Source organism: Agelaius phoeniceus, chromosome 4, assembly GCF_051311805.1.
Source record: "Agelaius phoeniceus isolate bAgePho1 chromosome 4, bAgePho1.hap1, whole genome shotgun sequence".
Lineage (NCBI taxonomy): Eukaryota > Metazoa > Chordata > Aves > Passeriformes > Icteridae > Agelaius > Agelaius phoeniceus.
Window position 1 is genome coordinate 68,199,593 of NC_135268.1, and position 12,376 is coordinate 68,211,968.

The following is a 12,376-nucleotide window of genomic DNA, read 5'->3' on the forward strand; positions in this document are numbered from 1 at the left end:
CCCAGGGTTTGCTCACCTCTGCATCTTCCCCAGGTCTTTATTCCAATATTTCAAACTTCCCAAGAGTTTCAGACACCCACAGAAATGGAGTCAACAGAGAAATATTTCCTCTTTCCTACCCCAAGTGTGCAATTTCTGCACAGGGATTTTGGGGTCAGAGGCCCAGGTCAGGTCAGGATGAAGCTTGGGTGAGGGCCAGCTTTTCTGAACTTCAGATGCCACGGCTTGGACATTTACTGTCCCTGGAGTCAGTAGTGAGACACTCACAGGTTTGCCTCAAAAGAGGTGGAGGCGCTGAGCTTGACCTTGAAATCTCTGGTCCACTCCAGGTACTCCAAAATTCCATCTTGCTAATTAAAATTTGGCTCCTAGTGCAGTTATAGCATTTGGCTCTAGAGGTAAACACATTAAAACTGCCCTTTTCCACTAAAACCCAGAAATCTTTCCCAAATAATTAAAAAAATAATGCCTCTGGCTTGATTCACAGAACCCACACAAAATATCAGACCAAGCTGTGGCACACAGGTAACTTTACAATTCTGTTTGCCCTGCCAGCACACACTCCTGATGTGTGCTAACACACACACAGCCACACTCCCCTTCCAAACACAGAACTCTTAAAACATATTAACACAATTCCAGGCTTTTATTCCTTTTTTTCTGCAACTTTTATTACAAAGCCACAGACACACTGTGCCATTCTGTCTCCTTTGATGTGTTCAGTTATTGTATTTGTCACCAAATGAAAACCACAGAACACTTTTTATCTTCAATGTCTGATAAGTTTCCAGTTTGAAAGGGGCTGACCACAGAAAGATTGTCCATACAAAGTCAAAAAATGCACAAACCGGTAGGTAAAGCAATGTTTGATCTGTAATGCAAATAAAATTAACAAAGATAGTGAGTTTTAAGCCTAAAATTCCTTTGATCTTTGAAGCTCCATGGTTTTAAAAGTACAACTGCCTTCTGTATCACAGCCTGGTATGTACATCTATATGCCTATATGCATACAAAGACATAAAATGAAAAATCTTCTGTGTTCAACATAGGGTCAGTTACCACAAACAAGACAATGGTTTTCTTTGAACACCCTCTGTTTAGGAATGAAGATGCATCCAAATCTTTTCCCACTGAATAAAATACATATTCACACACAAGTGTGACCTGGTTGAATTTATTTAAACTATGGAAGACTTTGCAATATATGCAAGGCACAATCAAGCCCTAAAATTCAATGGCATGTGGTAGGGCTTGGGACAGAGTGACTCAGAAAAGGTCTTAGAGGTACCTTGTGAAGGAAAAATAATTCCTCAAAAATGTGAAATCCACCCAGGCACAGCAAGCCAGTGCAAGGCCCAGACAAAAACCACAGCTCCTCCTAAACAGGGCATGTGATGATATTTCCCTGGGGGAAAATCTCACACCATTTCTGGTGGTCAGGATGGAGCAGATAGCCAAGGCAGGATGAAATCCCCATGCTTTCTGCAAATCAAGACCTTTATAGCATCTCTCATGGTGCACCCAAAACCAGAGCTGCATTCCCAGTGCCACAGTCGAGAGCTGCAGCTGCCCTGGGCTGATGCATTGCCCACACAGGGTAGTTTAATGCAACATTTGCCTTTGGAGAGCTGTCAGCAGCACTAGAGATTTATCTTTGCAGGGCAGGAAGAAGCCACTCCTTCCACTTGAGCCATCTGACCAAATGTGAGGTTTTTGCCTGCGTGATGCAGCACTACGGAGCTGGGTCACTAAGGGCAGGTGGAGAGTGCTACACAGAGCCTGGAATTCTGTGCTGCATGGGAAATGCAGGAGTGCTGCTCTTAACCCACCAAACCCTCTCTGAGGCTCAGGGACAGAGCTGCCATTTGAACTGGTGCCATCAGAAAAACTCTCAGGGTTTGCTTAGGGCTGAACCCCACAAGCCCAGTGCTCACCTCTGGGGCTGGTGTTGGTGCTGCCCACAGAGCATGGGTCAGAAGTGTCTCCTTGCTACAACACTGGCCCAGAGAGCAGAGAAGGCCCATGGGCCTACAGGGGAATCCTGCCCTTTGCCATGCCCCCATTGCTGCTGGAACGTGCAGGAGTTTGGGACACACCACGGTGTAATAAGTAGCTTCCTATGGGCACAAGATATGAGATCTAGATTTTAGTATCTCTCATGGAAACATACATTTACTGTCTCCTTGAAATAAAGGCAATGCCCTTAGTGTATAGAGGCTTTTTTATTTATTTTTTAAAATTAAATGACTCAGTATACTTCAGCCATTAAGAACTCCTGCCTAAATCATGCCTAATATCCATGCCTTATACCAGCGCTCACACTTAAGCTCCTCTCAAGCTCCCTCTAAAGCTGAGAGGATGCATATAAAGATATCCTTAATCTGAATTTTAGGGATTTAATAAATTTTTTTTGAACCCTCCTGCTGAAAAATATAGTTATCAATGGGTTGCTTTATTGCAACCTCTACAAGAGGACCATCATGAGGGATGGTCTTCCTCTAGGGGTTATTACATGGATAACCTCCTCCTAAGGCAAGAAAGGGACTTTTTGGAGCAGAATGTATTGGTGAAGAAAGCAGGAGCTGATTCAGTGTTTCACTGAATCAGGGCCCCATCTCAGCACCACGGCTGAGCAAACAGGGAACTGTTTGGTTTGATGGTGATTCAAACAAACCACCAGAAAAAAATCACCGCGGGTCAACACAGAGCAAATACCTCCACAAATGTTCAGAGAAAAGCAAAGCCTAAAGCACAGCTTTGTTTCAGATTAAATAAAGTGTTTCACTTTTAAAGGGAGCAGCTGGTTTGGTGAGGATCTCTTTCATGGAACAGGCTTGAGAAGGAAGTGACTCCAAACTTAAAAATTAGCATGTTTCAAATTTTCTTCTTTTTTTTTTTTTTTTAAACCATCAAACTCCAAATGAAAATAAGAGAAACACTTGCATCATTGCTGAACCTGCCTTCTCCAAAGACAATGTTGGCCCCTGAAGAGCTGGGTGCCTCTCTGTGGTGTGCAGCAGAAGGAAGGTTCAAGCCCCACTGAAGGGGAGCAGCTCCTGTGTTCTCTCCTCACTGTGCCCAGCTCACCCTCCACTGGCTCTTAAAGCAGCTGCAGCTACAAATTAAGTGTTTCACCTCCATTTCATGATTTCCCCTTCCAAGCACCCTGAGGCCAAAGTTCCTTTTACAGCCTCACAAATTATTATGCTTTGATTTACAAAATTTTATTTAAAAAAACCCAAACCAACAAACCACTGCAGGTCTGGGCTTAAAAAACTAATGAATCATCCTCCCCACACCCCCCAGAAATGCATAGTGAAACAGCTTTCCCTGTGAGAGAAGAACTCTGCTGCTGGAGATGGCTGGGGCCCATGAGGAGTGATCTGGGCACTGCAGACCCTCACAGTCAGAACACAGGCAGTGGAAAAGGTCAGTTTCTGACAGACAGGATGGCACCAGCAGCACCTGAGGTGACAGGAGATGACACCTGGCTAGTGTGAAAAGGCATAGAGACAGGTGGCCTCCAGGTTAGGAGAAGCACAGTTGGTCACAAGCTACATCAAGTGTGTTCTGAGCATGGCATCTACAGAACCTGAAAAAAAAAACCTCTTTATTTTCTTTGATCAAAAATACATATAGAAATGCCTGTTTCGAGGAAAATATCATACATTTTTTTTTCTTGTTTAACAAAATAAATTAAATATACATGACTTCTGTTTAAACTCTATATAGAATTACAAAGGTTTTATATTTTGCAATTGGATTCATTCCCAGTCCATATAGGTATTTAATATGGTCCTTATTTATTTTCTCTTCTTTCTGTTTTTACTGTTGTTTGAACTGCAATGCTTTATCACTTACGAAGTGATATCTGAGGGGAGGGGACAACCACACACAACCTAGGTGGATATTTCTCAAATGCAATTTTTTCCTACAAGATTATTTCACTCTCTTTGCTTCTTACTATTTTTTCTAATGCTCTCATGTATTTTGCATTGATGCAGAAAATCCAGTAGCTTGTCACTCTAAGCCATCAGAGAAGGACAGTGTGTTTTGCTTTCTTCACCATCAGCAGTTCAATTATTATTATTAATTATTATTATTTCTTAAATATAAATATAAAGGTGTTCTGTACAATGTTCCTTTTTCCTTCTTTCCTTTTTCCTGGCAGTGGCACTGAGTCCTAGGACCAGAGGAGTGGAGCTGATCTGGAGAACATCCCATGGGAAATAAGATGCCTTCACCTTGCAGAAACTGAACCAACCAGCTTGCTTAGCTGATTGTGCTGACCACGACTGAGAAGCACGTGGCATTTCACCTTGTGAACAGAAATTGGTTTATTCAGACCCTCTTGTGTTGTTTTATTTCCCTGGAAGAGATGAATGGGTTATGTCTCCTGGTGCTTTGGCACTAAACCTCAGGTATGTCAGAGCTTGAGTCACTCAGAGCAGGAGAGGCCTGGGGGCTTCCCACCAAAACAAGTGATGCCCAGCAGGCATCCAGGCCCAGCCAGGAAAGCACCACACACACCTCTTGCTCTACCTGCTCCCTCCAGTAACACAAGGAAGGAGCTGGTGGTTCACATCCCTGTGTCCCATCTCACTTGTTGCCACTTTGATTAAAATATCCAGGAAGGCTCTGCTGCTGGAGACAGCTGCCTCTCTGCTGTGAATTGGAGTTCCTTCATTATTCCTCAGCTACATCCTGATTGCAATAATTAAAAAAAAAAATCTCTTTTCTCTCTGTGTCTTTCTCTATTATATATATATTTATATAGATAGATATAGATATATACACATATATATATACACACATACACACACGCATATACAATTATATATATATGTATATATATATATTTAAAATTACATATATAACCTTTTCTGTCTGCTTTGCCTGTTGCTGGCAGTGCTGAGCTGACTCGGAGCAGTCTCTGCTGAGGTACCACGAGGAGAAAAGCCCAAAGGAGCCGCTGTCCACGGGGCCAGCCCTCAGCACTGGTACTGGATGTGCTGGTGCTGGTGCACTTTGCCCTCCACGTGCGAGTGGGTGTGGGTGTGGATGTCCGTGTAAATCTTTGGGTACATTTTGGAGGCCATGGCAGGGGCCAGGCCGGGCCCCTGGGACAGTAAATGCTGCTGCTGGGCCACGTACTCCTCGTAGTTGATGGAGGAGATGCAGTCCTTGTCGGGGAGCTGGGGCACGCAGGCGCGGTCGCGGGGCGGCGGGCGGTGCGCGGCGGCGGCGGTGGCCGGGGGCGAGCACGGCTTCTTCTTGGACTGGCACAGCCACAGCAGGATGGTCCCAAAGATGAAGACAGCCCCGGCTGGGATGCCGATGATGACGGGCCAGGGCAGGCTGCTGGCAGAGGAAGGGGGCACAGGTGCGCTGGGAGGCTTGGGATCTGGGCAGGGAGAGACAGAGAGAGTTAATGGAATGCAGGCAGAGTGGGTTCCAAACACGTCACACTCGGGCTGGCGGCTGGACAGACTGTCTGGCAACTCTGCCAGACCAAGGAGCAAGGGAGAAATCAAGCCAGCGCAGGATGTTTGGTAACTGCTTTGCTTTTCAGCGCTCCTGGAAGGACAAGCAACTCATTTTCTCTGGTTTAGGGGTCAGGAGGGGAGTCTTTGGGGGATTTTATAACTCTCTTATCCAAGCTTTAATGGATGCACACTAGAGCCAGCCTGAGAGAGTTTCCTAACGCTCTCACTATGACAGACTGGGCTTTGCTGCCCAGACTGAAGGACACAACACAGGACATGTCAGTAAAATGCCATTGTCACCAGCCCAGGTTGCACAGAGCCACAGCATGCTGCCCACACACCTCTGCCAGGTGTAGCTCTGCCTGCAAGGGCTTCAGACACTCTCTAGAAATCCTGTCTAGCAATCCTGGAGCTACCCAGCAGTGCTCCACCATGGCAGGGAGAATGAATGTGGGGTTTTGAAGGTGTTGGCTTGACTTCCTTGTGTGGTTGGGGGGAAGGCTGAAGGATGGGAAAAATGTAGGGGAGCTGTTGGCCCCTCCTTGGTTCCCAAGCCATGGAGAACTAAAAGTTCATTCAGCATTGAAGTGTGTCCCCAGCTTCCTACCCCAAATGGGCTCTACCTCCACCAGTCTCTTTGGAGCTGCTGCTGGCTTTTCAAGGGCACTAAATTCAGCTACTGGAGGAGATAAGATGCTTTGGACATAATCTTTCACAACTACCTCCTCCTTTATCTCTCTGCAGTTGGCAGTCAGTGGCTATCCCTGGATAGCCACTCCAGTTTCTCAGCCTGATCTCCTCATTTATAGACCCAAAAGGAGTCCTGGGGTAGGATTCTAGCTGTGAAAATCCTTGTCTAGATAGCTACCAGCTGGAATATCCAATGTCTTGAAACATACCCAGGCACAGAATTCAGCTTGCAGGGAGACACCCAGAAAACTTCCAAAACCACAGGCCATTCTAATCATTCAATATGTTATATTCAAACATCTATCACTTAACTTTCAAGCTAAACTTCTTTAAGACACTAATGTCTTTTTCTCTCCTTGACAAATAATCCTATGGGTAGCTTGAAATGTTAAATATATACCATGTGGTCTCTTTGAAGTTAGGAGGACCTATACTTTGACCTTAATAGATGAAATTTTGATTCACCAACTCTGGAAATTACAGGATAATCTAGGCTAGAAGGCGACTCTGGTCCAGCCCCCTGTTAAAAACATGACATGATCAGAGAGCTGACCCATCAGCTGACCACAGAAAACAGAAGTCTCCATGCTGGTTGGCAGAAATCCTATGCTGGGCTGAAAAGAAAGTGTTTTGATATTCATCCACGTTCCTCAGAGCTGTCAATGTCAAATCTGGTAGATTTACAAGCAAAATGGTCTTTTTAAAGTCATGGCTTTAAAACCACATCTTTGCATCTTAGGGCAAGCTGGGTTCTCCTTCTCCATCACTGCCAATATCAACAGCCCTGCAGGCTCTGCTTCTGGCACGAGGCCTCACTATAGTCCCATTTAAATCCATGGAAAGTCTCCCCCTGATTTCAGTGGGAGCTGGATCAGACTCTCATAGGTCAGAAACTCCCAGAGGCTTTGAGTTATATCCCACCCATGCTGCTTTTTCCTTGGTATTTACAGGCCTTTCAGTAGTTCTAAATCCAAAATGTTTATCAGGGTAGAACTGCACAGTCAGCAGACAAAGGAGCAAATGACCAGGCAAGGATGGTGTGTCTCAAACACAAATGATACAGTCTCAGCTGGATGTGGCCACCAGCTCTGAGGCCTGGGGAGGGAAGGCAGCAGCTGTGTACAGGGGCCCCAGGGGACCATTGGATAAAAATTTAACTAATCAATCATTCTGTTTTTCACACTCATTCATTTCATTTCTTTGTGACCCAGACAGTTTTTATTCTTCCCTCATTTTATGGGCCCGTATCATTGTTTCCTTTTACCAGTAAAAGCAATATAAATAAGGGCAAGAGAAAGGAGGAATTTTAGGGAATGAGGTTGCAAACTGTGCTGTTACTCAGTTCCCCTCTCCCATCCTGCAGCCTATCACTGAAGTGATTTAGTGTCTGCAACTGCAGTATCTTTTCTCAGCTTGCTCCTCTTTCATACAGGAGTAGATAATTCAATTTATGTCACCTGGATGACTGAGAGGGGCCTCAACAATGTCTATAAGTATCAGCAAGGAGGTGTCAGAGCATGGACCAGGCTCTGCTCCGTGATGCTGAGCAATAGGAGACAAAGAAAGGCAGAAACTGATGCCCAGGAAGTTCTGCCTGAACATGAAGAAGAACTCCTTTAGTGTGCAGTGACCGAGCACTGAACAGATTGCCCAGAGAGGTGTGGAGTCTCCCTCACTGGAGATATTCCAGAACCATCCTGACACAATCCTGTGCCACATGTTCTGGATTGACCCTGCTTGAGCAGGGAGGTTGGACCAGATGACCACTCTGGTCCCTTCCAATCTGACCCATTCTGTGGTTACTCCCCACAAAGGGAGAAAAGGAAATACCATCAACAGGATTTCAGCAGGGACTGATTTAAATCAGGGCTGATTTAGTCTCCCATTGATTCTTATTAGAACTGGGCTAGCCTAAATCAGCACAGCATCACAGAGAGCCAATGGGAACAGCAGCTGAATGAATAAATACCATGATGTCACAGACATATTTTATGAAAAATCCTTTCATTGGGATCTTTTCTCCTGAGAAACTGAGAGGGCTCAGAAATGAAATGTAAACAATAATTATCTGTTGCTGTGGAATGCAACAGGTGCATCTTTAATTGGTCCCATGTGGTTGTTTTTAATTAATGGCCAATCACAGTCCAGCTGTCTTGGACTCTCTGATCAGTCACAAGATTTTATCATTCCATTCTTTTCTATTCCTTGCTAGCCTTCTGATGAAATCCTTTCTTCTATTCTTTTAGTATAGTTTTAATATATCATTTTCTTTTAATATAATATATATCATAAAATAATAAGTCGGCCTTCTGGAACTTCTGGAACGTGGAGTCAAGAATCTCATCTCTTCCCTCGTCCTGGGACCCCTGTGAACACCACCACCACATTTGGTGAGCCCCGAGTGAGGAACATTGCCACAGCATGGCACAGAAGACTGATAACAGAGGCGGGGAAACTCACCAGGCAGGACTGTGAGAAAAGCGCTCCGGAAGCTGTAGCCCATGGTGTTTGCCCCGAGGCAAATGTACATCCCTGCATCCTCCTCCTTGGCCCGAGTAATCATCAGTTTGTTCAGGTAGGAACCATCTGGGCGGGACCAGACCTCCCCCGTGGGCAGCACGACGAACTTCTGCCCCCCGACGTCGATGGTGGAGTTGTACTTGCTCTCCGTGCCGTACTCCACCCTCTTCAGCCACTGGATGACCGGCTTGACGTCGCTGCGCACTTTGCACTGGAAGGACGTGGTGCCGCCGTAGTCCACCGTGGTGTTGACGGGGTGAGTCCCTGTCAGGATGGGCTTGGACCTCGTCCTCTCTGCACACAAACACAGGGAGCTCCATGGGCAAAGGGGTTTGCCAGCCTCAGTAACTTGCAGTTGCAGAAACATAGGGGAAAGGTGTCGGAGGAGGGATGCAAAATCATAGTCTAGTCCAACTCCCTGCCCCAAGGCAGGCTGAGATTTCTGCAAACTTCTCCTGATACACATTTTGCCAGCCTCTTGCCAAAGCCTCCAATGGCAGATGTTCTCCAAACAACTCTGCCATTGTCTGAGGCTTTAGCAAGTCTGTTCTCATGCTCAACCTGAATCCTCCTGTTTATAACAAAGAAGTTGCTTTTCTACCTGCATCAGACCTGGAGAAAAGGATGGTTTCCCTCTGAGCCCTCATATTTTGGAAGAGCTTCACAAGACCATCCTTTCCAGCATGATCGTAAGTCTAAGGTTGTGTCAACACCACATAAAGTGAAAGGAAAAATGTACGCCTCCTTCTGAGGAATGTTTGGATCTTTTTTAGTGTTAGGATCAGATAAATCAGTCACAGTTTCCAGACAAGGAGGTAATGCAAATCTCTATCCTAGGCACAGGAGAAATTATGGTATCACAGTGGGTGGTAACTGCTGGTAATCATCAACTCCTTTTGATGGCAAACACTGTTGGATTGAGCATGTAACAAAACAGCTCCCACCAGCACTGGCTTTGGAGTGAAAGGAAGAAACAATGGACCCTCTTTCAAAAACTCGGGATACTTTCAAGATTGAGGGCTCTAAAGATGTGCTTAGGAAACAAAAATACCACAGTAGTCTCTGTAGGCTTTGCCTTTGGACTGTGAGCAACAATCACAGCCGGGGAGACTGAGACTCAGATAAGCAGGACTTAGGAGTGGAGGCTCAGGGGAGGGGAAAGAAAGGAGGAAATTGAATAAAACCTGTAATGCTCCACAGAATGATGTTAAAAATAGAAAGATGTCTGAAAACTGCTTAATGCCCTTATCTCCTTGACTCTGGTTCCAGCTTTGGTTACTGTTTTCACTCCTAGCCAGCAAAAGCTAATGAAAACAAAGGTTACATACATCTTTAAGTTGATAAAAACCAAGATAAACAGGGACACAGAAAGGGGTTTGTTCCTGGTGCTGTCTGGTTTTGATGAAGTGAAAATGCCACAGCTGCCATTAGGATGGGGCTTGATTCATTTCCCTGCCTCTGCTCCTGGTTTTAGTGTAAACACATGTTTTTACTGTCTCCACACAGCTGCATCTTTATCAATCCCAGATGTCCAGCAGGTTTGTGCCTTCAGAGCCCAACAGAGCTTCCCACATGTGCTTTTAATTCCTGTGATTCTAGGGAAAGGACTTATCAGAGAACAGATCTTTACCTTTAGGAACAATCTTTCACACTGGGATAAACTTTCTCATGCTAAAATGTATGCACAGACAAACAACATGATTTCCAAGTGGCTGGAACCAGCCCTCCATGCCCCTGCTCCTCATTAATGAAGGCTATTCAATCTTCCCTCCACTCAGCTCATCTTCTCTTTCTTGAGTTGGCTACTCTGTAATCATTTCCATGACAACTTATGATGATGTCATAGGCAGAGCACAATGATTTAAGAATAAGAGCTCTTCTCTGGTAAACTTAGGAAGGATTTCAGTACAATTATCCTCAGCAATAATAGGGGAAACAGAAGATTAGAGAGCAAGATTCAGAATAGCTAGATAGTAAGAAGAGCAATTTACCTCACCACAATGCAGGGTAATCCCCCATAGCTCATCTTCTGAGGATTGAATCTTTAAAGCTATGTAGGCATCTAAAGATACAGACAGGATCCTGGTGGATGTTTTTAAGGTTTGGGTTTTTTTTGTTTGTAATTAATTTCTACCTGCCTGGACCTCCAGATGGCCAAACCTTTTTTAGAACCTGTCCCTAAAGCAGCCTTGTCTGGCTAGTCACTCTAATCATAAGATTTCTTGTTTTTCAAGTTTCCCTTTGGAAACTTCTCGTCTAAATTTAAAATTGACTGTTTTCCCCCATTCTGACATACTAATCTGGGCTATCCTAGATATTTCCCTCCCTCCTCCATGGTACTTGAAAGGACTTTCTCTGTTAGTTCTCTGTCTGTCCTTGAATTGATTCTCTTGTGGAAGACTGAACTGGGCATGACTTTCACCATGCAGGTACCTGTGGACATGATTGTTTCCCAAGTACCTCTCCTTATTTCATCTCCTCAATTGTCTTCTTGCTACTCTGTCTTGCCCAGGTTTCAGATTCATTCTAGAGTCCCAGCAGTGTTTTTTCTAATGCTTTTAGCACTTCCCCATTTCCATGTCCAGACATCAGTATCTGCAAGGAGGTGTCAGAGCATGGACCAGCCTCTGCTTCCTTGCCTCCCCACACTGTCTTGACTCAGCCAGTCCCTTTCTCAAAGGCCCCTCTCAGCTCTCCCTCCCAGAGCTGCACTTACGGATCACTTCGACTTTGTACGTCGCGTTGATTTCTCCAACTTTGTTAAACACCCTGCAGGTGTACTTCCCGCTGTCCTCTGGCTTCAGGTTCTTCAGGTTCAACGTCCACTTCTTCTTCTTGTTCTCCCCAATCTCCTGGGGCGTGAGGGGCTTGTTGTCCTTCAGCCAGGTGATGTCAGGCCTGGGGTTGCCGCTGGCCACGCACTTGAGGCGGATGGAGCTGCCGACGGGGCGGGCGATCACTCTGCGTCTCATCTTGGCAGGCTGGGTGAACCTGGGCCGGGCTGCAAAGGCATCAGAATGGACTGAGGTGAGCACAGGGCATGAGCAGAGAAGGAAACTGGTTATGTCTTATGGCCAAATTTGCTTGAGAGGCAGCCCTATACATGCCAGTGTATGCTCTCCCTCATATCAGCTCAAACTGTTTTCCTTAGAAGGGATTCACAACCCATCCAATGCATTTGAATGTCCACTGGACTGCTCTGTCATTAACCTTCTGCATAGCACAGTCCCAGAATTTCTGTGTCTGTAAGGCAATTGCACCAGACCATCTCACAAAATAATACCAAAATCACACTATTGCAGCTGAAGGCAAAATGCAGCCCCATAATCACACTGTAATTGTTACCATATTCCACAAACTCCTTGGCCAAGACCAAAGGAAAAAACTCAGATTCCTGTCACGATGACCATTTTCTCAATTTTTTGCTTGTCATATGAAGCTTCATTTCCTGGAGATGGTTTGCCTCTTAGTTCTCAGTGGCTTTATAGAGATTTAAGAAGAGTCAGCATCTTTTGCATGCATAGGAAAGTCTCAGAAGTGTGACACACTTTTGTACATTGGTCTGAACTTAAATGTATGCAATTCATTCAGCTCCAATTAACAAAACATTCATGTTGAATGGTCCAGAGAAATGAACAAAGAAATGGAAAGACCCAATAAAACTTTATGAGCTTTTTAAT

The 12,376-nt window shown here is 45.1% G+C and overlaps 1 protein-coding gene across 2 annotated transcripts in view; it reads right to left on the reverse strand.

The window, feature by feature from the left end:
* Positions 1-627: 627 nt before the first annotated feature.
* The window catches only part of FGFRL1 (fibroblast growth factor receptor like 1), a 170,006-nt gene continuing 158,257 nt past the window's right edge, over positions 628-12,376 (reverse strand). For both annotated transcript variants that reach the window (XM_077177839.1, XM_054633387.2), the window contains exons 5-7: positions 11,413-11,697; positions 8,637-8,990; positions 628-5,404 (exon numbers count right to left, since the gene is read on the reverse strand). In XM_077177839.1, the coding sequence (XP_077033954.1) occupies positions 4,992-5,404; positions 8,637-8,990; positions 11,413-11,697 (1,052 nt within the window). In that variant the 3' untranslated portion in view covers positions 628-4,991. The remainder of the gene's footprint in view (positions 5,405-8,636; positions 8,991-11,412; positions 11,698-12,376) is intronic.